A 27,700-nucleotide genomic window follows, 5' to 3' on the forward strand; every position below is an offset into this window, starting at 1 on the left:
TAAAAAGAAAGGTTTTCAGGCCTGTTTTAAAGTGTTCCACAGACTGTGGAGCCCTCAGATGTGGAGGCAGAGCGTTCCACAGCCGAGGGGCAGCGCAGGAAAAGGCCCGGTCTCCCATGGTGTGGGAGCGGGTTCTGGGAGTGTGAAGAAGGTTGGTGTTGGAGGAACAGAGAGAGCGTGAAGGACAGTGAAGGGTGAGAAGGTATTTTAAGTAAGATGGAGCATTACCATGCAGGCAGTGGAAGGTGAGCAGGGAGATTTTGTAAGTGATCCGGGCAGAGACGGGAAGCCAGTGAAGAGATTGGAGAACAGGGGTGATATGTTCATGTTTACGCACTCTCATCAGGATCCTGGCAGCACAGTTCTGAACATACTGTAATCTCTGTATGTTCTTGCCAGGAATCCCAACGAGAAGTGCGTTGCAACAGTCAAGTCTGGAGGAGACAAAGGCATGGACGAGCCTCTCTGCATCAGAAAGAGAGAGTAAGGGCCGAAGTTTTGCAATATTTCGGAGGTAAAAGAATGAAATTTTGCAGATATGCTTAATATGGCTTTCAAAGGTGAGCTGTGGATCAAAAATAACACCAAGATTGATGACCATACTGGAAAGAGTAATGTTTTGGCCAGAGAAGGTAATGTTGAGAATTTTTTGTTGTTGAATTTGATGTAAGGTACCAATTTGAATCATTTCAGTTTTTGAACTGTTAAGATGGAGAAAATATTGCTGCATCCATGCCTTTATCTCCTCCAGACAAGCTGTAAGTGTGGAGAGAGAGGATAATTGGCAAGGTGAGGGGGCTGGCAATGATGAAGATGGAATGGGTTGGGTCTCAGGTACATTGCTACCTAACTTAAGGTAAAGCTGAGTATCATCAGCATAGCAATGAAAAGAGACCCCATAGCTGCTGATAATGCGCCCAAGTGGGACCATATATAGATTAAAAAGAAGAGGTCCAAGAACTGATCCTTGGGGCACACCACAGGAGACAGGATGGCTCAGTGATCTGGCACGACCAATGGAGACAAATTCGGATCTGTCCATCAGGTATGATCGGAACCAGTCCAGGACTGTGCCAGTGAGTCCTGCAAGGTGCTGTAGGCGGTGGAGAAGGATGTGGTGATCTACAGTGTCAAAGGCTGCTGACAAATCAAGAAGGATGAGAAGTGAAGAAGAGCCACTTTTTCGTTTATTGAGTGCAAATCTTTGACTGGAGTCAGGAAGATTGAGCAGCATTGGAAAATGCCAGTACAACTCTGTTTGTGTTCTCCCCTGACCAAATGAATAGGTAGGATTTGTCACCCTGGTAACCAAGCTGTCACAAGGCCAGCGTTGTGACCGTTTTTGTGCTTGTTTGTACTGTTTTCTGTTTGGTCTTTGTCTCTTGTTTGTATGTTTGTTACTTTTTCCTTCCCCTTGCACTGTCACCTCTGGATCTGCTTACCTGTCACTCCACACCTGCCCTAGTGCTTCAATCAAGCCACCTGGTTCCCATCAGCTCATCACCCAGTCTGTATTTAGTTCCTGTCCTACCTTCAGTCTGCCGGATCGTCATTCTGTCTCACGGTTTGTTGAAGTGACTTCTAGCCAAGCACAGTCTAGTTCTATATCTGTTGCTAATATAAATCTGTTTTTTTCAGTTTCCGGATCTACCTGTGTACCTGCCTGTCAGCCCGCCAGTCTGCCTGCCAGCTCGCCTGCCAGCCCAGCCATTCCCTCAAACTACCTGCAGGCTGCAGCTATTTCTCCCTGGACCCCCTCTCCAGCCCATACCCCCTTGGACCAGAGCCCCACCTTCCCTCACCATCCTTTATCAATAAACTTGTTCTTTGTCAGTTGGTGTCACATTTGGGCTCCTTGCAGAGGCGTGACACAAGCAGGTTGTTTCTGGCAGACATATCTAACATGCACAAATCCGTAACTTAATACAATCAATGCAAGACAAGCCTTCCATGGTACCGGCATTTATATTGGACACATAGCATATTTCCGTCATGTAATGTGATGTTAAACAGCCTCATTTCAGCATTTCTGAGATATGCTGAGTTAAATCATCATCTCCAATGCTCCAATCAGTTTTTTTCCACGAGTAACACTGGTGCTTATGGAAGCCTGTTTCCGCCACTTAACAAAAATAAATTTAAAAATACTATCTCATAATTATGAGATACTAACTCAAAATGATGAGATACTAAGTCGAAATGAATAATTTGAAGTGGCGGAAACGGGCTTCCATAGTGCTGCATTCAGAACTTTTTTGGAGAACCAAAATAAATGTCAGGAGTTGATTCTGCCCTACATATGTCCCCGAATAGATGTTCCCGCTGGTTGCACTGGTGCTCCTACAAATGGCGGCAAAACGCAACCGTCTGATTCAATTTAGTGAACGTTACATTTTGGAAAACCGGTATTTGTATGACAGCCACAGTTGGAGCTTGAAATTGAACAGAGAAGTTGTTGCAGAGAAGAGCACAGCACAGTCCCCTACTATTTTTTGTGGGAAAAGATTAATGGAAAAAATCCACCTCTTCTTAAGTAAGTAATATGAAATCTTTTCAAAAAGAGTTGGCTGTCTGAAGACAAGAAATGGTCAAATTATTATCAAAATATTCAAATTGTTCAGAAGTGTCTGATTATTATGAGGGAACAGGTTACCACATGGCGTTCATAAAGGAGCCAGAGAAGAAGAAGAGACGACTTTTCATAGGAACAGCCGAGAGAAACAAACGCCTTGTTGTTGTACATCGGAAATCAAGCATGTTGTCGATTAATTAGATTACCTGATTAGAAGAAGAAGATTAAACAGTAATTCATCACAACTTCACAAACAAAGGGAGAATTGATGTGTTCTGTCTGTTGTAGGAGTATTTTATCTGTGTGTTTGTGAAGAGAGGCCTCCTGGTGCCTAAAAGACAGCAAGCAGGGCGAATGCTCAGAGTTCAGAGCCCAGACCAAGCGTCTCTATTTGTAAGTTCTTCAAAGACTAGATACCTTGGATAGTGAACTCAGCGATAGGGGCACTCTCTGAATTCAACCATTTTGTGTCTCAGGACAAGGAGTTTGCAATCATTATTGCAGACACATTGATCGCGCACTACGGATCAAAGCAGATCTTCACACTCAAACAAAGTACACAAGGTTTTATATTGGAGGTTTGCCAGCGCAGCTCAGACAGAGGTAACAGAAAAGATGTTTGCAGCATTCCCTGCAGCGGCTTATCAGATCTGCTCTCTGAAACATCTTCTCTCACTTTATTGCTTTGAATGTCAGACAAAACATCACAGCTGCACCGTTCAGACGGTGTGTGGACCACCTGCCAGCAGATGCAGACGCTGTTGAGTACAACAGCACAGTTGGTGTCAGTGGTGGCTGTCCAGTGTCTTTACTGGTAAATAAATAATAATGTCTCACATTTATTGACAATGTTGAAAGAATTGACTACTAAACAGGCTTTCTCTGGGGCAGGTGGGGCGTGATATCTGTGTGACAAGAGCATCAGAGAGACAGAACATCTTTTACTTGACTTACTCTTTGACGTTGTTATTTTCTGACCTTAGTCTTGCAGACCAGAACTGTCGACGGTCTTAAAAGTCATTAGATTGTCCATGAGAAAATGACTGTGCTTCGAGTGGGTTTTACCTGGATTTAAGGTATTGTTTGCTACTTTCTTTCTAATGTACCGTCCAGTGGGTGTGTGCCACAAAGACACTTAGTCTGACAGAGTTATCATGTCCGTTTTTTTTTTTTTTAAATCAAGCAAAATGCTAAGTCTGTGGCTTGAAAACAGTAGGCTGCAAATAAAGTGGGCTTTATCAATGGGTCAAGCCACATCAAGTGAAGCTGGGCTACGAAGCAACACTTCATAGTGTGTATGAAATTGAGTCATGGAGGGCTTTATTATTTCTAAGTTCAGCCATGGATGTGTTTTTTTCCTCTCAGTACTCAGAGAATAGGATCTACACAGTTGAGTCTAATACTAGTGTGTGTTTTGCCTGTATAGTGCATTCGCACAGCAACACTGTATACAGCCCTGTCTGCTGATTCCTTGTTTGTCTGGAATGAAAAGCCGGTCAGAGTTGCTCTGAGCTTCAGGAGCAAACACAAATATGGTGTTCTTTTCAAGAGCAGCTCTCAGGTAAACACTGCATGCCTTACATCTAGCTTTAAAACAGAAGCCACAGGGAGGAAAATTCAAAGCCTTGCATTGCTAACGTGTATGCAAGGAGGTTGGAATAAATCAGAAATATCTGCACTTTATTTTCATGCTTGTTCCATCTGGTTCACATCATGTTTATCCCTTTTTCTTTGAAACGATGTTGTATCTTTTCTCTTGCAGGTCTGACGACATGTTCACCCCTGCTGATCTCAGTGTGCTATCACAGACGACAGGTGACATCATCCCTGGTCACTGCAATCTTCATCCTCCCTTACAGGGAAAGCTTTTACCAGCACAGTACTAAACAGGCACCAGAAACACGAACTGGTGATCACATCAAACCATTTTCTCCACCATACTCCCATTTGCTTCTCCCTTATTGATTTCACAGTAATATAGTAACAGTTGTGATTTTCCTGTGCAAGTCCAGCAGGCAGTCTGTGTAGACAGGAGCAAACCCAGCATGAATGTTATTTAGGAAGACTCCCAAGTGAAACATGCTAAGTTTAGGTATAAATGTATTCAGGGCGCACCGTGGACAAATTCAAACCAGACTGCTCAGACCACATTCAGAGGAGGTCAGCAGCCAATTTTTAGAACAGCTTAAATGCAAATGTCTCTTATAGAGTCACAGGTACAATGAGGAAATAGCAACAACATCAGACTTTTATAAGCTATTCTCACTTGACCCACTTTTGAGGCTCAGCATACATACCTTGAGATACGTAGGCTTATATTTTACTGTTAGGCTCCACAGAGATTTTACGATGACTGACAGTCAGTGTGCTCCCCAAATATAGAGCAAAAGAGCAAGACAGAGCCCCTAACTTTAGCCTCTGATTGCATCCAGAATGTAAAAACTACAGTTTAGATTTGCTAGAAATAAGCGGGGCTGTTTTTGTAGAGCATACATGGCAACCCAGCAAATAATGTAGATTGAACTACTCTGAACTTTAGAAGAAAAGTGGGATATTTACTGTAAGAAGCAAGTTTCTGTTTATTACTAAAGAAAACATTGAAAAGATCTCTGCTTTGCCATTGTACACCATCCTCAGATTAAATACATTTTAAAAAATCAAACTTTTTTGGTACCTTCAGTGGGTACTCATGAAATACATCCACTTTTTGAGTCTTTGATGTTACTTGATCTCAAGTGAATCATTTTTCCAAATTGTTAGAGTCCTTCACCGTAAACTTTGTTAACCTACTGTAAGGTGTTGGGTAGGCATCTTTGAATTACTGACAAATCAAAATATCAGCCGAGGAAAAATGCGATGCTCACCATCCAGCAGGCACAACTTTAATCTGCTGCTCTACATTTGACCATGAGGTGGAGTACTTCACGTAGTGGAACTATTCTGTTTCCGGTCTACTCTCAACATGTAGGAGCAGACTGCATATTTATAAAGAACTTGGGTATTTTATGTTCCAGATTTAGCCTTAAAGGCTCATTTTCATCCACAGTTCCTGGCAGTCTGATGATTTCAGTCTGTTTTTAGTGCCTACAGTTAGTACTGGCAGTAACACACACACACACACACACACACACACACACACACACACACACACACACACACACACACACACACACACACACACACACACACACACAGTCTTGGGGGCTTCATTAGTCTGTGTGGGCACTCAGGTCCTGGCCATAGAGCTGAATGTCCTCCAGTTGCTTTAGTATCTTTACACGAATGACAAGTTTACTGACGCCAAAGAAAAGTTATTCCCAGCAACCACTGAAGCAATATGTGTGTGTTAAACATTTCATTGAAAGCAGTTCATTTAGACACATAAACACAGCTCAACTTTAACTTTAAATTTGAAGTTATAAATGGTAGATATAATCACAAGTATGCAAAAAAATAACTACAAATATGTATTAGAACTTTATTAATAAGTAATAAATTACTTAGGTTAATTTTTAGGAACTATTTCAATGTAAATTATAACAATGTATATGAGGTTATTAAAGATGACTATACATTAGTGTGAATGTAATACTGATTATTACTGTAAAAACTGCTATGTGAACTGAGTTTATAAATGAACATTTGATACCAACAAATGAATCATTTAACAGCGTAGTTTTAAATAAATAAGTGATAAAGGTGTAATGAGTAATTAATCAGTTTAAAAGTACACTGGGGACGGGGTCGTGTCCATCACAGGGATCATATGCAACATATACAGTGAGAACAAAAGAATACATTGAAACATTTTATTTAAATTTGCAATAAAATACTTTCAATGTTCCATTTGGAGGCAAACAACTTAGAATAATGACAGTTTCTATAATTTTACCTCATAGGCCCCAACGTTTTTGTCTGTGTTTGTACAATATACACATTTTCAATTATCAGCTAAATATATGATCAAACCACTTTACAGTGTTTGATCACCACTATTTTTCCGTGTGCTTCATGATGTATGGAGGACAACAAAAATATAAACAAAAATAAATAAATAAAGGTTGGTATCAGGTAACTCTTAAAATCATTTTATATGGGTGTTATAGATAAAGAAAATATACATTTTGTTTTTGTAAGCAGTTTTTACTTTACCATGCAAAACAGAAGAGAGGAATAGTGAATAACATGATGAGGTCACTGACTGTGGAAGATGTGGAAAGTGTATGTACAGATATACAATGACGAACATTTAAAAGAAGACAGATGCACACTACAAACCATAAACCCTGGTCCATTGCGCTAAAAAGTCCATTCTAAACTAATTTTTTTGCACAGCTTTTTTGTCATTAAAGGGATAATCCGGAGTAAAATGCACTTTAGATCAATTTACGGAATGTTGGGAGTACATACGTTGAGTTGACATCAAAATCATGTAATTCGGATGTGTTTTGAGAATTTCGATTTGAATTTCGAACCGAAGTGGAAGTACCTTTCTGGAAATGTCTGCTGCAGCTGCTGCTACAGACTGTGGTGAAGTTGGTTTGATATTGGATATTCGACAGATATTCACAATAAGGAAATAAGGTGTCTTTTTTTTCAAACCAATATCAAACCAACTTCACCACAGTCTGTAGCGGCAGCTGCAGCAGCAACATTTCCGGAAAGGTACTGGCTTGATTAAATTCATTCTGGACTCTATATCCGACCACATGAAGACCTCGGGACACTTTGGTTTGGCTTTAGGGACCCTCTACTCACTACCACGTAAGTGTTATGTTGTTTGGAGCTGTAGAAGAGGTATAAAAATAGTGTTTTGTAGCGGCGATACTCGATGCCCTCATCACTTCCAGGCTAACGACTTTTGGCTAAAAACGGTCAAATCGAAATTCTCAAAACACATCCGAATGACATGATTTTGATGTCAACTCAACGTATGTACTCCCAACATCCCGTAAATTGATCTAAAGTGCATTTTACTCCGGATTATCCCTTTAAGTAGAATGAGGCCTCACTGTTTATAGACATTTCTGTTCATGCTCGTAATCGCTGTTGTTGTTCCATTAAAAAAAAAAAAATAAATCAAATCAAACAGTTAATGCTGCTCTTTATGGTACAGGCGGTGGTTTCTCTGTGCAGGAAATCTGCATTAGTAAATGTCTGGCAGCTGGCTGTATGTCCTGCCCCAGTATCCACCAGAGAGGAGCCAGTCCTGGGAGCGGGTGTGGGGGTTCTGCCCCTGTTGAAACCACCTGAGAACACAGTGGAGACACATCAGCATTCGGAGAGACCAATGGAGAGAGAAAACAAACTCAAACAGATCAGACGAAGATGGGAAACGAAGGGCAGGCATGCTTCCTCTCAAATGTATGGACAATCTTATTGGTGTTGGAAGATCTGGTTATTTGCAAAGGACTAACATGAAACGCAATTAAAAGCAGAAGGAAGGATTTGGAGGGAGGACAACTGTGGTGTCTGTGTAATTGCATTTAGTGCCTGTGAGTGGAGCTGTAATGCTAACGGAAGGAAGAGCAGACTATCTCCTTCATACAGTGGTTCTATCATCAGCAACTCTCTATTGTACTCCAATAGAAAACGTGACACGGTTACGGATAAGATTCAGGTAAGAAGTGTTTGGAAACATGGAGGGTAACATGATCACATCAAACATATCAGGTGCATCAGTCAAACAGCAAGCAGCTCTAACCTCGGGCCCAGGGGAGGACTCCTTAGCACCAAAGTGAAGATGCAGCAGAGATAAATGACAAGTGGAGATAAAATGGAGTTAAGCCTGAGCATATGTGAAACAGTACAGACAAAGGTAAGCAAACTGCAGCACTAAAGACATAAACTAGCTAATATAAGAACTAAATAATACAAATATGAATTACTCCAAATCGGCTCATCTTTACATGCATTAGCTGAGCACATGGAAGGCTGACAAGTGATTTTATAAGAGGACACTCACTTCGTCTTCCACTCCTCGTCAGATTTGGAGCGGTTTTTACGAGCAGCTCTCTGTTTTTCCTCGAGCCTCTTCTTCTCCTCACTGGCGAGGTCTATTTCGAACACAACACATCTGTGTTTCAGATCACAGTGAGGGGATTCAGCTCAAGTGATTTACTAACAATCCATACCGATGTCGCCGTTCTCCATAGCTCGTATGTCCGGTCTGAGCCTGCAGTCGGTCTGGGGAATGACTCCTTCCATCTCCTTACGCAGCTCGTTCAGCTGCATCGCAAAGGACGTGAAGCTGTACATCTGTTATTTCAAAAGAACGACTTTATGTGTTAAAAAGCCAATTATCTCAAGGCTAGTTAGGGCTACTTGACTGTGCAGGAATCAGTGGGACCTGGGTAGAGTTGGCTGGTCTGGGTGCAATTCTCCACAGCAGCTGGCTGCCAGGAATCACCTCCACAGTGTCTGCAGACTGTGAGGGAACCTCCTCCTGATCCACGCTGCAACCCTGAACAAGCATCAGACTCACAGCATCAACAACCGAGCTCTCAGCATGATGCAAAGTGTGGATGTTGGTAAAGACTGGATCATTTTCTCAAATTCATTTATCAAATCATTTAAAAAAAAAAAAAAGATTAAATTACATTATTCACATGAGGGATCAACTTTAAACCAGTAGGACTCTCTGCTGTTGAGTAATTCATACCGCTTTGCTGGCTTTCTTCTGCTCTGCCCCTTTCTTGTCATTTTTCTTGTGGGCTTCAAAACCGGCCGGGTCAACAACGTGCAAGCACTCGGTCCACTTCCCATAGAGCGCACACAGCTTCTTTTTGCTGCGAAACACACACAAATGTCCTCAGGCACAAATGCTGGTGAGGATTTCAGTGAGTTTTGTGCCTCTGCACATGGAAAACCTTTCTGCTGACAAAGCTTCAAAGTGCCATGCAAGCGCTTTCATGTGGGGGGGCATTTCTGGACATTTCAACTGATCACTCGCAGTTAACCCATTGACGCCGGATGTTGCGTAGCGCAACATTGTGCCTAACGCCGGTTGTTGCGTAGCGCAACATTGTTCATTTATCATTATTTTCAAGGCGCATGTAATGCACAATGATTGGTATTTGTTTGGAGAGGATGAGGACGAGGACGAGGAATTTTTTGGCTTTCAAGTAGACTGGCAGTCCGCTGGATTTCGCCCCCGACGTCAACAAAAGTTTACTCGTACACCGGGGCTGAAGGTGCCAATATCTGAAGATGCAAGTCCTTTAGATGTGTTCTCGCATATTTTCACTGATGAAGTTTGGGATATGTTGGTGACACAGACAAACTTATATGCGGATCAGGCGCGCGGCCACACACCACCCAACTCGAAGTGGAGCCCCGTGTCAAAGCAGGAGATGAAATCTTTCATCGGTATCTGCCTAACTTTTGGAATAATCAAACTACCAACTCGCCGGGATTACTGGAGGCAGAGCAAGTGGCTGTATCAGACAAATGTCGCCCGAGTGATGGCACGAGATCGTTTTGACATGATCTGGAGGTAATTATTTATTCTTGCGCTTCATTCTGACGACTTCTCATTCTTATTTGAGTGGCGTTGCCCTTATGTAAAAAAAAAAAAAAAGAGAGCCCGGTGCGAATTACTGCAGTATAACTATGTTTTAGAAGTCGTGTCACTGAAGTTTACAGTATAACTGCAAAATGCAAGATATATTGCAGTTTCTTTTTATCATTCATTATTATTGCTGATATTATAATTTTGCAATGACGTCTCTATCATGGCCAGAAATGTAGCTGAAGTGGTGCCTACATTTACTACTAATACTAATAATATTTAATGATGATAATAATAATAATGATGATTAGTTATAGTATAGTAATAGTAGTATAATAAATAGCAGCATTGGGTATTATCCTGAATCATGTGTGTGTCTGTGTGTGTGTTTGTGTGTGTATTGACTCATCTTTTTCATTTTTTTTTAATGAAAATGTGTTGGTGTTAATGCTGAATGAACATGACGGAATAAAAGCAGAGAATTTAACCTTTAAAATGCAAATTATTTCATGTCTTTATGTGTTTCAGAGGCTGAGACTATTGAATTGTTCTTAAGTGTTTTCAATTAATTGTTTTTAGTTAAAAAAAACCTCAGGCATTGGGGACCTTTTCTAAAAACTGGCTTAGGCATTGAGCAGCTTTTTTTGCAGGTGCTTTAGGCGCCAATGGGTTAAAGAAAAGCCGGCGGAAACTTTTGTTTCTGCAGAACTTCTCCAAGAGTGGTTTTGTGTGCTCTGTCCCTGGCCATCTCCTGGTGTGTTTGCATTTTTTTCCACTTCCTCTCGCTCTTGTGTTTGAGCACTTCAGTTGTGCTGCTGGCTCTCTCTCATTACTGTACCATCTGTGTTCCTGCAGTGTATTCTTTGTGTATTCTCGCTTTCATTTTGCACCACTGCACGTATCCCTACAGAGTTCTTCATCGCTGTAATAACTTATGAACTGTGTCAATTGTTCCTCTGCCAAGGAGGGAAATCGTCAGTAGAGGCTTGTTTTCTGTGATGTTGGTTTATTTGTGTGACAACAAGACTGTATTAATACTTCATTGCTGCTGATTTCCAAATGAAGCTTTAATTGCTTTCAGCAGCATGTTGAATCATATTTGTTTTGAAATGTCACCAAATGAGGGAATATGATTCGGAAACAATCAGGCAGATGAAAAAGCAGTGTGACACTGACTGTCATTCCATTTAATACCGAGACAATTTAAATTTCCTGGTACGCACGTCATCGCAGAGTATGTTACGATATGCAAAATGTATTCAGTATGATGAATATTCCAGTATGTGTGGGGCGAATTCTAAAAATTCTCATTTCACACTTTCAATCAGCATTCAAGAGGAGAGCAAAGTCCCTGCAAAGATATTTTAAAGAAAAAAAAAGCTTTCTGATCATGCCATACCTTTTATCAAGAATGTAACCTTCAACTTTGTGCAGTTCTTTTCCGAAAAGTCCACACGGTTTGAAATTCAAACAGCACTTTTCACCAGTTCTGGGTAAAAAGAGAGGAAACAAATACACCATATCACATTTCACTGGTTGCTGACTGACGGGTGAATCATGCAAATCTTCCCTTTTCTCCAAGGCTACTTTCCAACTTCCTCTAAATGCATTCATCAGCTGTGTCAGCCTTGCTCGACTTGATAAATAGGCAGATTTTTAAATCAACTATATGAAACCTAAAGATCAAAGTCAATCAAAGAAATCCAATCCACGTTATCACTTGTTTCTTTTTTAATCACCACATTCATGATGAACTGAGAAAAATGTGGAATGGAATATGTTGTTGAAAATCCCTCCATCTCACACAGGAAGCTGTTTTAGTGGAACGCATTGTCAGTCGGTCATGTCTCCATCTACAATAAAACAGTTTTTTTCTTTTTTTCTATATTTATTCATAGAAGGTAAGTAATAAAAATAAGTTACTTGCCATGGATGATGCAGCTTCACCTCACAAAGGGAAATAATATTAGGAAACGTCCCATGAGAGGTGTTGACAGTGCTTTGTATCTAGTATTGAAGACTGTTTGGCTCAGTACAAAACAATGATGAATTATGCAACATACCATCTCACTTTGCTGTTTGTGACTTGGATTTGAATGTGAAATGGCTTAATGATGAATAAACCATTCAGTTAAAGACAATAAGTCATTTTCCATTTGATCATGACACCACGCATGCATATATAAGAATATGTACTATATTTCACTTTATTTCTTGATTTTTTTTTTTAATTCATGCATTCTCAATCATCCACGTGATAGCGGCCAAAACATATGGTCAAGCTTATGTACAAATGTCTAGCTGTGGATTGTTTTGTCCTGTTACCTGTGGTTAATCACTTCCACATTTCCGTACTGCTCAATCCACAGCTGACCTACAATGATGTTGTGAACACAACATGTAGGATTTGTCCATGTGTAGGCTTCATTGTGTCTGCAGAAAAAAATGAACAATCACTCGTGCAGAATGTGCTAGAAGGTTCGGTGGTGACGCAAGATAACGTCTACAAATCAGTCGTACAGAAAACAAATTTTAATGTAGCTTAATGGGGTAAATTAGGACCATAGGAAATCACTCTGCAGCAGCTCCAACCAAAACAAATACGGACGGAACCAAGCGATAAACTTAAGATATAGTTCTTTAAATAGTTAATAAGTTGCTCTAATTGTAATTTGCTGCTGAATTACGATTTAAAATTACGATGTTTTTTTTCTTTTCTTTGTCTCAAAGCTCTTACTTGGGCAGCTCCAGCGTGATGACACCTTTTGGCTCAGCTTCCACGCTCTTTCCCCAGAACTTAAGTTTGGGGTAGATGGATCCGTGAAACACAAAGTCTTCTTTCAGGCCCTCAGCATGGAAGGCGCTGACTGGAGGGTGGTGGCTCACCTGCTCCGATATCAGCCTGAACCCCAGATCCTCTCTATAGGAAAAGAGTGGGAGCATTTGAGAATGGGCCACTGCACACTGTGTGTGTTTGGTAAGCTAATGTACGGTGTATAGTTTTCTGGCAAAGTTTGGAAAAGTAAGGATGGTATAGAAAATGTAGATATTTATAACTGACTGACTTTGACTGATCTAAATGCAGACAGATTTGATACTTGATATTTCATGTTATAACATTTTTATTCCATTTGTTAAAGGACCATTTCGGTCGTTTACAACATCCAGCTGTATTGCCCAATCTACCCATGATTTAGCCATAGCAAAGACGCAAAAAAATGTCATCCGACCCTGACAGTGTTGCTTGCACGGAGATTTCGGACTGACAACATGGCCATGGGGGCATGGATTTATATTGTGTTTTAAACGCTATTTTTATACCTCTTCTACAGCTCCAAACAACATAACACTTACGTGGTAGTGAGTAGAGGGTCCCTAAAGCCAAACCGAAGTGTCCCGAGGTCTTCATGTGGTCGGATAGAGAGTCCAGAATGAATTTAATCAAGCCAGTACCTGCTCTCAATCAGAGCCTCTTCCGTCAACAGGAGGCTATCTCACGCGAGACATCACGTCACGTGAGTCCGTAGTTGATTGCCGAGTGTGGAGTAACTCGCTCTGGAAAGTCACAATTTCGTTGCCGTTCTTTTTACAAACATAGTTCAGTATTTCTTTCGAAATTGAAATGAAGTTGTATGCAACAGCAAAGCCTAGCTTACTAACAGGTTGGAATTTTGAAATGTCACGTGACGTGATGTCTCGCGTGAGATAGCCTCCTGTTGACGGAAGAGGCTCTGATTGAGAGCAGGTACTGGCTTGATTAAATTCATTCTGGACTCTATATCCGACCACATGAAGACCTCGGGACACTTCGGTTTGGCTTTAGGGACCCTCTACTCACTACCACGTAAGTGTTATGTTGTTTGGAGCTGTAGAAGAGGTATAAAAATAGCGTTTAAAACACAATATAAATCCATGCCCCCATGGCTATGTTGTCAGTCCGACATCTCCATGCAAGCAACACTGTCAGGGTCGGATGACATTTTTTTGCGTCTTTGCAATGGCTAAATCATGGGTAGATTGGGCAATACAGCTGGATGTTGTAAACGACCGAAATGGTCCTTTAATATACATCTAGTTTTGCATTTTAGTCTTGCAACACATTACAAAAAATAGTTGGGAGAAACCTCATTTCGTCTTTAATTGTTTTTGCATTTTCCAAACCACTCCAACTTTTTGTTTCAGGCAAACATCAGCAAATTAGGTTGTGATATTTTCCAAAGCCAACCTCAACAAAAAGTGTCGCCAAATTGCAATAATTAGTTTTGAACAATGTGTTATCCCACTCACCTGACCAGTTCATAGGTTTCTCCAAGCAGAGGATTGAAGGGTTTCCCTGTCCGCTCCCACTGGGAGGCCACAGCAGACACAGCAAATGCAGCCACACACTGCCAGAGGTAGAAAAACACACGCGCCAAATCAAACAAACGAAGCTACAAAGCAAAGCTGTAGTCCATTAGGCTGTGGCCATGATAGGGCTGTTATAAGTCATTTAAACATGACGTTTCCAGGATGTTACAGGGCATCATACCTTCATTCTCTCAATCGAATCTGAGGATGCATTGGCCTGATGGATGAGGTACGTATGCTCCATGTACTCTGTAAGACGCTGCAAAAAGCTGAGCGGCTCATTGAAAATCACAGGCATTGTAATCTTGGAGAGCTCCTGAAAGAAACATGAGAGGGGGCATTGAGGGACAATGTTTCATTACAAGGAGGAAAACAGATTCTTTTCATACAGCAATCCCATCAAATTGAAAAATATTCATGTTGACTGATGAAAACACTCAAGGCATTTTTGGCGGAATATGCACTTATATGCATAGCTTCGGAAAATATAATCTTCAAGTAAAAGATTAATAGGATTATTAGGTTTTTCACATTCCTTGTGATCATGTTTCCTAATTTGAAAACACAAAAACCCACATTGTTTTTTTCAGAAAGAAACGTTATGAGTCTATGCCACTGGCTTTATGACGCTATATGTGGGCACAGGAGTATATTGAGCTAAACGCTAATGCTAGCATGGCAACTCACAGCTCACAGAAATGCTAACATTCAGCAGGTTTTATATATGTATATATATATATATATATATATATATATATATATATATATTCACAATTTAAGACCTGTAGTAAATGACAATTTATGAACACAACACTGGAAAACAGTCACACTTATGCCATTGAAGTAGATACAGAGAACTTACTATCAAAAAGGGGCTAATTTGCAAATTGAGCAATTATGGATGAGTTAGCACTGATCTGATGTTGTGTTTCTAGATAAACATAGTTTATTAAGTCATTTCTACCTCTAATATTGTTCTATAGCAACTCCTGGGGGAATTTTTGGCTTTTTAGTTGCCAAATGCTCGACTATATTCATCAGGTTGTAACTATGTCTCTGTAATTTGAGTAATTCCATAAAGGCTTTACTCTACCACCATTTTCTTTTTTCACATTCCGATGGTGTTTTGCACATTTTCCAATTGCAACATAGTTAATATAGTGTAAAAATATTGATGATAGCAGCTTAGTGTCTTTTTTAGAATTAAAGAATTCACCAATCTGCTCTCAACATAAACTAGGTCAAAGGTTAACAACGGACATTCATTTTGCTAGGATTTGTAAAGAAAAAAATATTGGACAAGATAAAATTTCCCATGATGGTAGAGGAACATTTAAGGTGTGTCCGATATGATTATCTTGACAGGAACCATTAAGCAATCCAGAGTAAAAGTTGGAGGACCATCATATCAGTACACAGTGACTTTTTTTCCAAATGTAATCATCCCGGCAAATGGATAAAAATTTGAAAAAGTGGACTGACCACCACCTGTATGATGGGACCAATGAATACATGAATTGAACATGAATTTACCATTCCAATGCAGTTCCTCAGAATACTCCAAATGCTGAAGTCATTCCTTGAAAACATTGGCGCAGGTAGGCTTGTCCTGAAAAACACAGTCATATGTCCTCTATAAGGTGTGTCTAACGCATTTACTTTGTGCTAGTGCTCCAAAGGTCAGACAGTCATTTCAAGCTAAAACCAGCAATAAGTTGTGTGACATAGTGAAACAATGCCCAGACAGATGCACCAGCACCTGAAGACATGAGGGACAAAACTGGGTCAAGAAGCTTTTTTAGGCCAGAGTTCGGATACTCCACTTAAAAGCCACTGAGGGATCAGCAAACATGGGATCACACTGCTAACTGATTGGTGTATTAGACTGTGACCTTATCAATATTTAACAGTGTTGACACTGAACTCAGCACCGTCAATGCAACCCTTTCCAGTGCCTTCACCAGACTGGCCCTCACCCTAAATTATTAACACAACCAAGTGGAAAGACCAGACAGAGGACAGGAAAAAAAAAAAAAAGAAGATCACTGAAAAACAGAGCTCTCAGAGCAGCTTGTGAAATATAAGCAACAATAACAGATTGGGAAGACTTTTCTGCGTTTTTTAAATCTTTAAACCAGAGATAAAAGGCACAGGGGGTGAGGGACCAATTCAGGAAACTGTGGGGGCATATTGCAGAGCTAACCTATGCTTTGTAATCCCATTGGGTTGAGTCTCATCCCTGTCTCCATGGTGATCCTCTTGCAACATGCTGGTGGTGGGGCTGCTGCACGGGCTGCTTAGCATGACAGAGCCTTCGTCCTCCTCCTCGTCCTCCTCAAAGGAATGGCTGGCCACCGTCTCAAAGCCACTCAGCGAGACCTCTGAGCCTGATTCTGACAGACAAACCCATGGAGACATTACAGTGTGTCCGCAAGATAGTTTTAAAGCTCATAACATGCACCGTTAGATGGCATTAAGTCTAACTGTTTATATCAAAAAACAATCATAAACAATGAAGATAATTCTTACAGTCTGACAGGACAAGCCAGTGCCAACAGCTGTAAACTTCCTGTTATTTTATTATCTGTGAATATCCTGGTACATATGAAGCAATAAACTGGAGTTTCAAAAATGATGCCCAAGATTATTCAGAAACAGTTTTTTCAACATAGTTTATCCACTGAAGATAGCTCCTAAGTTTCATTTTCAGCTATAAAATGTCCCATATTTTTAACATCTTGGTCAAAACGGCTCACAACATGTATGTGTTTCTTTTTTCTTTTTCATATGTCATATGATTGGGATTGTAATGGTATGCATATATATTATATTTATATTGTAGATTTAAACCCTAGTTAATCACTTCATTGTGTTTCAAATCAACACTCAAGCACCAATGGCAGTGAGCGCCAAGCTTGCAATTAGTGGACAACCTGCTCCTCCAGCTGAGCCACGGCCACCCCAATTAAAAGAGATAAATCTGCCTTAAAAACCAACATTTCAGGATTTTATGTTAACAAGACATGTCATTGCACAAATTTCAAAATGAACTTGATGTCTTTTTGAGTTATTGAGTTTGTTTCTAAGATAAATTTGCTGCATAGAAATGTCTCACTATGGACAAATCTTTTATAATATTTTTCTCTTGGGTAGATTGTTTATAATGTTTATGTATTTCTTTACATTAAATCAAATAAAATCTAAATAAGCACCTATATTGTCAAGACGTTTTCCAGATTTTGTTACCTCCATCTGCCATGTATCAGTACAAGTTCAAATCTAATGGCAGTACTGAAGTATAAAATTACAACCCATTAATCAAAAGTTCATTTTTTTCTGGTTCGTATTATGATAGTATTAGTTTTTAAATCAAATGGAATAATACCTTATGAATTCTCAATGGGAAAATATATTGTTGCGGTATAGTGAATGATAGATGATTTGAAATAAAATAAACAGAAATAAAAAAATAAGATGGTGAAGAAAAAAAAAGAAATTATAACGAGTCATGTAATGTTATTCCTGTGGGCAGGAATGACCTCCTGCGTAGGTTCTTGCAGCGCAGCTGAAGAAGCCTCTGACTGAGGACACTCCATTGTTTAATAACTTTGTAGAGAGTTGTTCATTAGGTTTAGCAGCTTACGCCACATTTTTCTTCACATTATTAGCTCTATCAGCACAGAACCAGACTATAACTGTTTGAGCATCTTTGAGTGCCAAGTTTTGCTGTTGATCCTACAAATGACCTGCTCGAAGTTGTTGGGTTCTTCTTGTTCATTTGGCTTAATACGCAAAATGTGCCCACACTAGGGCTGTTGATTTTGTCTTAGCAACTAAATCTACGCCATCAATGTAAAAAGATGTTAAGTAAAATTCAGATGGTAAACAATAAAAAAGTTAAACACATCAAAATAAGAAAACTGATGCCATTAAACTAAAGCAGAAGAAGGGATCGCAAATGGTGGAAAACAACATGAAAACACTGATGGAAATATGACATTTCTGAGTTATCTAGCTGTTTTTATTTAGCTGTTACTTTCTGTCTATCTGCTTTATTAGTCCTGAAAATGTTCATGCGCTTCAAAAATGCAAACCTCCCATGCAGAACTTCATTAGTGGTTCATTTTACTCAACCGTGATGCAGCCATGCTCACTTCCTAATCTATAAAACCGGTCACATCATCAAGGTATCATGACATTTGCATGAATTAGGTAGAATATTTTAACGAAGTAAAACCTATTGCAAGTGCCAACAAGTGCATCAATTTTGGTTTTGTAGCTACTTTTGAAAACAAAATAAAATAAATCCTCAATCATCAGGCAAAACTATTCACACAACCAGGCAACACTTGAGGCTCGAGGAGAAGAAAACATACCAAAGGCATTCACTGGCAGGAAAAAGTATTCCAGTGTCCTACAGGTGAATGAGAGAGCAGCGAGCGTGAATGGGCGCTTGTCACAGAATCTCCTTCACGTCCCAAGTGTGTTTGATAACTTGTCAACTCACCAGACACAGCGTCGTGGAACTCATCCTCGCTGAGGGCACTCCGCGGTGAAGATCCCTTGACGACGGATTGCTCAAGTTCGTGGTGCTCTGTGGCCAGAGTCTGTAGCGCTTCAGAGAGGATCTTATTCTTCTCTACCTCCTGCTCCAATTTCACGCTGCGCACCTGAGCTCACCACACACAAACAAACACACACACACACACACACACACACACACACACACACACACACACACACACACACACACACACACACACACACACACACACGCACACACGCACACACGTGCAGACAAAAGAGAACAGATTAATCACTCGCAGAAAGACAAACCAACATGAATTCTATCCTGTGCATTCAGTAAAGCGGGAACTGAATATGCGCGAGTGTTCTCATGACGACCAAAATTTTATTCCACCGCTCATTTTTAAAAGGACAAAATGTGCGTGACTTATCAGACCGGCTGTGATGGCAAATAAACAGCATGTTGACTGACTGGTCCTCCCCTCTGCTCTGTCCCCTTATTATCTAAGCCACAGAGGCAGACTGAGATGGAACTGAAAGGGATGAGCCATGTTTTTCTGTAATGGAGGACAGCTGCCTTGACGTTGCAGTCTCAAATGGCCCATCGGAGAACATGATTCCTGCGGAGGCGCGGGGGATCAAATGACCGGTAATGGATTCTGAATTAACCAGTAACTAAACCTTCCTTTTATACAAAATATTAGCGTTGATATCAAGAGCTTAATTTGGATGTGCACCTTTCCAAAACAATCCAATTTCACTGTTGCCACTTAGAGGTGAAGATAACTAAATTAATGATGACAGATTATCAGCCACATGACAAGAGCAAGAAGGCATAGAGGGGTGTAAGTGCGGTATAATGACAGACTGCAGATCACTTGCCATCACTTCTCTGTGATGAACTTCGCAGAATAAATTCTGGCAGTTGACTGGTGAAGAGGTGGTGCAGAAATGCAGAGCTGCAGGAGATGGATGTGAGTCAGTACCACTCCTTTGCAGGAGGTAATGAACACAGGCCTGGCTGCTTCATTCAGGCTGTAAGCCATCATCTGCAAATTGCACTTTACAGTACATTTTTTAATTCCTCCTATTGACATCAAGCCTATTCATGGTGAGCTCGGAGTTCCTGTGAGGCTTTTATTGTGCGCTCTGCCACTGCACAGCTGAGCGATGGAGGCCCGGCACAGGTGTAAACACTGAAAGCACTGGACTAGCTGGGAAAGCCAGAACATTCAAATGGTTTCTGGCAGCCTCTGCTATTCAGCAGCACATCTCCTCTAAAGATGCCAGAGGAACTGCATCTTATTTGAAAGATTAAGCTGTTTTGGTATGAGTGAGGAGGGAATAAGGCAGTTTATACACACGCACGTCATGACTGACAGGGATTTTTTTCCCCTTCCAACATCTAGTGGTTTTTAATAAATTAGGCTTTGGCATTTGTAAGTTTTGTTCATGGTTGGGTTTAGCAGAAAAAGACAGAAGGTCATGCATAAAAGGAATATATGTGTGCTTTACCATGTAAAGGTGAACGTGCTTGGGTTTACATATCCAAAAGCTCAAGTGCGCATTTATCACAGCAGCAGCATGACTATGAGACACACTAGTTTTAGCGATCAAAGAGGTGTTAGCAGTGGCTAATTCTCATGTTCTTTAGATTAAAATCTGGAAAGTGCGGTGAATTATCCCCAACTATGACCAAAAAATGTAAAAGCTTGCAAATCTTCTCTGCAAATCTTGCTACAGCCAACTTTACAGGGACCAAACTGAGGAAGATTATAAGATTATGCACATCTAATTTCTAGATGTGCATTCACTGTTATATGTTGTATTTGTTGCTTGTTTAAAAGACATTTAATCTTTTTTTGCTTAAAAAACTCTGCCGTTCCCTGTTGAATGCCTTTATGTTACAGTTCATTTCAGTATTTTTTCTCATGTTTTCTCAAGTGAGAAATACTGTATATGAGCACTCTTGTTTACACTAAAGCACTTGCACACAGATAAGTTATTTGTACTGTGAAAGCAAAATTGAGCATCAGTGATGGGAAATATGAGAATGTGTCATGTGAATGTGGGACCACACAATCTTTTGTTTGTTTGTAATGTGCTGGGTACCCAATTATAAGCTCTGTGCCTTTGTGGCAACTTTTTGCAATGCTGCAAATATATTTCTCACAGCCAGTCCTGGAGATTGGTGTGACTTGGTATAAGTAAAAAAACATGCCCAATCTCATTTGTACTTAAATAATAACTGTCTGGGGCACCACTAAGCCCAGGATGTAACAACATAGGATATGTACCTCAGACTTTTAAGGTTGCTGTAATTAAACCTTTACTTAAAAAACCTACTCTTGATTCAGAAGTGTTGGCTCATTATAGACCTATATCCAATCTCCCTTTTATGTCTAAAGTTCTTGAAAAAAAAGTTGCAGCTCAGCTTTGTGATCACTTACACAGAAATAATCTGTTTGAAGAGTTTCAGTCAGGATTCAGAGTGCATCATAGCACAGAAACTGCACTGCTGAAAGTTACCAATGATCTCCTCTTAGCCTCTGATAGCGGACTTGTGTCTGTGCTTGTCCTGTTGGATCTCAGTGCTGCATTTGATACGGTCGATCACAGTATCTTATTACACAGACTTGAACATGTTATTGGGATTAAAGGAACTGCATTAGGCTGGTTTAAGTCATATTTATCTGATAGATTTCAGTTTGTTCTTGTAAATGAAGAATCTTCCTCACACACCAGAGTAAGTCATGGAGTTCCCCAGGGTTCTGTGCTTGGACCGATTCTTTTCACTTTATACATGCTTCCATTAGGTAACATTATTAGACAGCATGGCATAAATTTCCATTGCTATGCTGATGATACTCAGCTGAACTTATCTATAAAACCAGATGAACCCAATAGGTTGGTCAGACTACAAGCATGTCTTAAAGACATAAAGACCTGGATGACTCAGAACTGTCTGCTTCTAAATTCAGACAAAACTGAAGTCGTTATCTTTGGACCTGAGCGTTTCAGGGAGAAATTGTCTAGCTATATAGTTACTCTAGATGGTATTTCCTTGGCTTCTAGTTCTACAGTGAGGAACCTTGGAGTTATTTTTGACCAGAACTTATCATTTGACTCGCATATAAAACAGGTTTCTAGGACTGCCTTCTTTCACCTTCGTAATATTGTTAAAATCAGGAACATCTTGTCTCAGAGTGATGCAGAACAACTAGTCCATGCATTTGTTACTTCAAGATTGGATTACTGTAATTCTTTATTTATGGGCTGTCCCACATATTCTCTGAAAAGCCTTCAGTTGATCCAAAATGCTGCAGCCAGAGTTTTGATGAGAACTAACAGGAGAGATCATATTTCTCCAGTTTTAGCTTCTCTTCATTGGCTCCCTGTTAAATTCAGAATAGAATTTAAGATTCTTCTCCTTACATATAAAGCTCTTAATGACCGAGCTCCATCATATTTTAAAGATCTCATTGTAAGATATTTTCCCTAACAGAGCACTTCGTTTCCAAACTGCAGGTTTACTTGAGGTTCCCAGAGTTTCTAAAAGTAGAATGGGAGGCAGAGCCTTCAGTTATCAGGCCCCTCTATTGTGGAATAAGCTGCCAGTAAATGTCCGGGAAGCAGACACCCTTTCCACTTTTAAGACCAGGCTTAAAACTTTCCTTTTTTATAAAGCTTATAGTTAGGTCTGTTGAATCTGATAGTGTGTCTGCTAGTGTGTCTTGTCCTGCCTCCACCTCTGGCACCTTCTATACTTTCATTACCCCCTACCCGAACCAGGGTTTGAATCCCATTCCCGCTTATCTTACCTCTTTTATTTCTCCCCCTACCCGAACCAGGGTTTGCATCCCCACCCCGCTGTGACTGGTGTGCAGTTGGTGAGAGGCTGAGGTAGCTTGTGGCTGTTAAAGATGGTTGTTGTGGTGTGAGGAGCAGATCTATATAGGCAGTATAGGGAATTACTCACTGAGTCTGGTCCTTTATTTATTTATTTTTTCGTTAGCACAAGTTTCTTGTGTTTACCTTGAATAGGGATGGCTCAGGTAATCCTGAAACATCCCATAGTTAAGCTGCTATAGGCCTAGACTGCTGGGGGGCCTCATCTGTCACACCTTTCCTCACTTTACTCTCTTTATGTATATGTGATATTATTGTGGTCATTAACTCGTGTTTCCCTGTTCCAACAGATATCCTTTGAATGGTGTTACAGTGCCGCCGCCGCGGCCCCCTTTCCCCTCCCCCTCCCCCCCCTTTCTGTCTTCTCAAACCCCAGCTGGTCGAGGCGGATGGCCACCCTTCCTGAGTCTGGTTCTGCCAGAGGTTTCTTCCTGTTAAAAGGGAGTCGTTTCTCTCCACAGTCGCCTCAGGCACGCTCAGGCCGGGAGATTGGACAGAAAAACAAAGTTTTCAGTGCAATCTGTTGGTTTTCTTAGCTAGGAAATTGTTTTTGAATTGGCTCTATATGAACGAATTGGATTATTTTATGAATTATGATTATTATTAATTAATTGAATTCCAATTGGCTTGAATTGGACTTACTTTGTTGTATTTGGCGCTATATAAATAAAAATGAATTGAATTGAATTGAACATAGGACTGAGGGGAAACTTTACTCCATTCACTAAAAGATGCAAACATGCCTACTTTATTGGCTTAATGCCAACTTACCTTAATGTCATTTATTGCCTTAATGCCTACTTTACGAACCCCTAACCCTTCCAAATCTGTGTCAAAATATGCTAGCATGTACAAGCATCTACTGTAACTTTTAGCTCAGGGATTGCAAAGCATTTTTTCCTGTAGTGAAGAAAATTTGGAAACAGGAAACATACGGAGAGCAGCAGGGGAAGCAGAATAATGTGTGAAATATAAAGGGTACGGAAGAGCGATACGTTTGAAGAACGTTTGTAAATGGTAAATGGTATATCTTCAAAAATGGTGTTTCTTTGAAGCTAAATGATATGTGGTTATGACATGCTAACACATGCCAACAATAATTTCTTACATTCTACACTTGCTTGTTAGCATTGTGACTGTGAGCATATTAGCTCAAAGCAGCAGAATATCCATAGTACAGCCTAACATAGCTGTTTCTGCAGCTGTAGAATCTAGTCCAATTGTTACCTTTTACTTTCACATTCAATATTACTGAAAGATTTACAATCAAAATATTATTTTTTTAGTGTAACAGTTCAAATGTGCTGTGAGAGGAGATTACAAATGCCATTCAGTTGAGTACTGAGCGCTGACTGTCTGCAGGCAACAGCTGAGTCTTACTGCTACTGGGCTCAAGGCCATTGTTATAAAGTGTCTCAACAATGCTTCTCACTGTATTCCTACTGCATGACACTATCAGCTGAATTAATATGAAGTTGAAGTGTGCAAGCCATTCACAACTCTACACACATCAATGAGCCATATTGTACCAAAGGCACCTCCTCGTCTGACCACCAAATATCTGAATGACATTAATCAACACGTTCAACAGAGTTTTTATTCAAATGCTATATAAAAAAAAAACACAACTGATGTCTAAGGCTGTGCTCTATGAGCATTTCATTTTCTTCTTTTGTGTGTAGGGGGATATTTTCTATGCACCGTATCCATCCATTATAATCAAACCTATTGAATCACGCAGAATAAAATCCATCTCACAGCTTTTACTCACCGCATTCCATCGAGCTAATTTCATAAGGTGAGAACAGTGTCAATACATCATCACAAAGCATATCTAGTTCTTACATCTAAATCTTAAGAAAAGTGCCAAAATAAAACAGAGGGTCAAAAGTAACAAGGTCTTTTTTGATTAAAGAATTCATTGTCTACATTTTTTTCAAGTGGTAGTCCATACAAATCACAACGAACATATTTTCCTCCTCACTTCTCATGGTCTCTACAGAGACCTTGAAGACAAACTGATCATTTCTTCACCGAAACAATGTCTTAGTCACAACCTGGGGATATTGAAACAAGCTGGAGCTCTTAATTAACATTAACCTCATTAACCTCTTTCAGTGTTTAACATATTTAAATTTTGTCACTGAACTTACATAAAAATATGCTACAGTTTCTGAAAGCTGAAACGCTGTTTATTACTTGCAGAAAGGACGAAACCGGGCACATTGAAGCCACAATGAATCTTACACACGAGTCTGTCCATGACACTTACCCCTTCCTGCCTGGAGAAGAGGCTGAGACACACACTGAGAGTGGAGGTGGTCTCGCTGGACAGCTCACTGATTTCTTGCATTTTCTGCAGTATGGCCAACGGAAAGCCTGAGGGGATCACACACAAACTTGTGACGATACGAAAAAGCCACAAAACAGCTGCAAAGCAGGAAGGTGAAATTAAGCAAATGTGAAGTTTTTTTCCTGCCCATTCTCTCCGAGAAAGCAATAAACAGCACTCCTATAACAGATGGTAGTCTTAATTAGGAGTATTTCAGACATTCATAAAAAATCATTCTTTTTGATGATGCTAGTATTTTTAATTATAAGGTTTCATTTCAACGTTCATTTCCATTCCTGAATGGTTCACAGCAATTTTTTTGTTTCTCTTTTTACATGCTGATTGGTGCAGAATTAAAGAGAAAATCTAAATAAACGAGTGGGGAACACAAAAAGTGGAGATGTATAAATATAGGTTCACTGCACAGTACATCCACCTTTATCCTGTGATGAATCACTTTTCTCCTCATGGAAGTGGCCTCTTTCAGCATTACACTGACCTTATTCATATGACATGAGAGGCCACTGAATGATTTTAACAGTTTGATGAGTATGAAAATTATGTGAATTATGGCCTTTGCGATCACCATATCTCAACCAAGCTTAACACCTCCGTGTGATTTAAATCTGGCAATTTACCATCATCATTAAAACACCATAAGAGGGAATATATTTCAAAGAGCAGTGTTCCATCTCTCCAGCGAGTGCTAGAAGCTTGTAAAATCAGCATCTAGGTACTCTAAAGCTCCTTCCTTTGAAAGCACACGGTAGACAACACCGAGAACGTTTATGTTTGTTTCCCATTTAATTTACCACTCATCTGTATAGGATATGGCAGAAAGTAAGAAAATAACTAACTTAGATGACAGAAAAAAAATAAGAGGTTTTACGTTCTGACAGCCCATCATTTTTAAGCATGGACAGGAAAGCTGCCACCTCCTTTTCTAGCTTCTTCTGGCTGACCTCCGCTGCCTGGTAATTCAAAGAGACGTGAGAAACATGCAGATGAACAAAAGCAGCATATGGTGAGAGGAAGCCGTGCAGGGATTCTGATCCAAAGAGGACTACAGATCATTGTTCTAAAACTGTACAAAACATATATATCAGAATGTTAAATAGAAAAATAAATATAATACATATTATAACTAAACAGCGTGAATAGGTCCATCCCTCTTATTGTACTTATGATTAGCACCATACATTGATGTTTTTGTATATATATTGCAAATCATATCATCATTGCAATATTGCATTTGCCGCAGGCCTATATGCAAATTTAGGATTTTTTTTTTTTTTGTTTCCAGATACCTGTAGTGACTCTGTTAGCTCCCCAAGTGACATCACTTCATCCTCTTCCTCTTCCTCACTGCCCTGCTCTTGGGAGCAATAGTGTGTGCTGTAAGCCGAATGCTCCTCCAGCGCATCGAGCCACGCCTGGAAACAATATGACATGTATCAGAAAGTAATATCAAAATGGATTTTTCTTTCATCCATCCATCCATCCATCCATCCATCCATTTTCTATACCGCTGAATCCGTCGGTCGGGTCGCGGGGGGGCTGGAGTCTATCCCAGCGGTCAATGGGCGAGAGATTTTTCTTTCATTTGCATGAAAATCAACATGTCTTGTTCATTTGTGGTTTTGAAATATTTTGGTAGAGACAATTAACTAGAAAGTCAAGGAAGCAGACACCACTCTCATGTAAGTTTGGATGCTGTGTAAAATATAAATAAAAACAAAAAGCAACTATTTGCAAAAATCTCATAAATCAATGTTTCACTCATAATAAAGCACAGAAAAAACATTTAGAAAGTTTGCCATTTGACGATCTCATGATAAATAGGTGCTAATCTTGGATTTGATGGCAATGACACGTCTCTAAACAGCATTTCTACCACTGTGCAGAATTCCCTTTTCTTTCAACAACAGTCATAACATCTGGGATCTGAGGAGACCAGTTGCTGAACCTTTGGGAAAGGAAAGTTGTCCCAAAATTCAGAGAATCTCAAATATTTCTTTTGAGGATATTATATACGTTATTAGGTACCAAAAAAACTGTGACACTGGTAACTAAAAAGGACGTAGTTTTAAAGCAACATGTTCTGTGGCTCCTGAACAGAACTGGTTCCCTGTAGGTTGCAAAGATTTGTGTTATTTGCCACCTGCCGACAGCCGCGCCTGTTACGGTGTTTACTGCTTGGAAGCAGGGGACTGCTTGGTCTGCACGGTCTACAGAGCACGCAGTGATACGAAGGGAGAGAAAATAGCGCCAAGCTATTGTGAGGTCTGACTTTTTCCTGGAGAACAATTTTGGACTGCAAATGTATTACTCTTTTGAACACATATTGTTTTTGTGGCCCCAGCCAACTGGCTGGACTATGATATTGCTAGTATGGGATGTCATACAGCTTCATGTCAAAAGAGGCGAACTATCCCTTTAAGTGATTCACAGACAGGATTTATTAGACAGAAAAGGAGAAGGATTTAGTAAAGATGATACGTTT

The 27,700-nt window shown here is 40.1% G+C and overlaps 1 protein-coding gene across 4 annotated transcripts in view; it reads right to left on the reverse strand.

Annotated features, from left to right (window-relative positions):
- Window positions 1–6,644: 6,644 nt before the first annotated feature.
- The window catches only part of osbpl1a (oxysterol binding protein-like 1A), a 31,926-nt gene continuing 10,870 nt past the window's right edge, over window positions 6,645–27,700 (reverse strand). For 3 of the 4 annotated variants that reach the window (XM_075484652.1, XM_075484650.1, XM_075484653.1), the window contains 17 exons: window positions 26,505–26,630; window positions 26,087–26,168; window positions 25,138–25,244; window positions 18,937–19,099; window positions 16,633–16,822; window positions 15,963–16,038; window positions 14,611–14,745; window positions 14,370–14,467; window positions 12,820–13,002; window positions 12,408–12,515; window positions 11,482–11,571; window positions 9,234–9,360; window positions 8,922–9,035; window positions 8,707–8,830; window positions 8,538–8,628; window positions 8,277–8,297; window positions 6,645–7,821 (listed from right to left, as the gene is read on the reverse strand). In XM_075484652.1, the coding sequence (XP_075340767.1) occupies window positions 7,719–7,821; window positions 8,277–8,297; window positions 8,538–8,628; window positions 8,707–8,830; window positions 8,922–9,035; window positions 9,234–9,360; window positions 11,482–11,571; window positions 12,408–12,515; window positions 12,820–13,002; window positions 14,370–14,467; window positions 14,611–14,745; window positions 15,963–16,038; window positions 16,633–16,822; window positions 18,937–19,099; window positions 25,138–25,244; window positions 26,087–26,168; window positions 26,505–26,630 (1,938 nt within the window). In that variant the 3' untranslated portion in view covers window positions 6,645–7,718. The remainder of the gene's footprint in view (window positions 7,822–8,276; window positions 8,298–8,537; window positions 8,629–8,706; window positions 8,831–8,921; window positions 9,036–9,233; window positions 9,361–11,481; window positions 11,572–12,407; window positions 12,516–12,819; window positions 13,003–14,369; window positions 14,468–14,610; window positions 14,746–15,962; window positions 16,039–16,632; window positions 16,823–18,936; window positions 19,100–25,137; window positions 25,245–26,086; window positions 26,169–26,504; window positions 26,631–27,700) is intronic. The other variant, XM_075484651.1, reaches the window with a different exon arrangement.

This window comes from Odontesthes bonariensis, chromosome 15 (assembly GCF_027942865.1).
Source record: "Odontesthes bonariensis isolate fOdoBon6 chromosome 15, fOdoBon6.hap1, whole genome shotgun sequence".
Lineage (NCBI taxonomy): Eukaryota > Metazoa > Chordata > Actinopteri > Atheriniformes > Atherinopsidae > Odontesthes > Odontesthes bonariensis.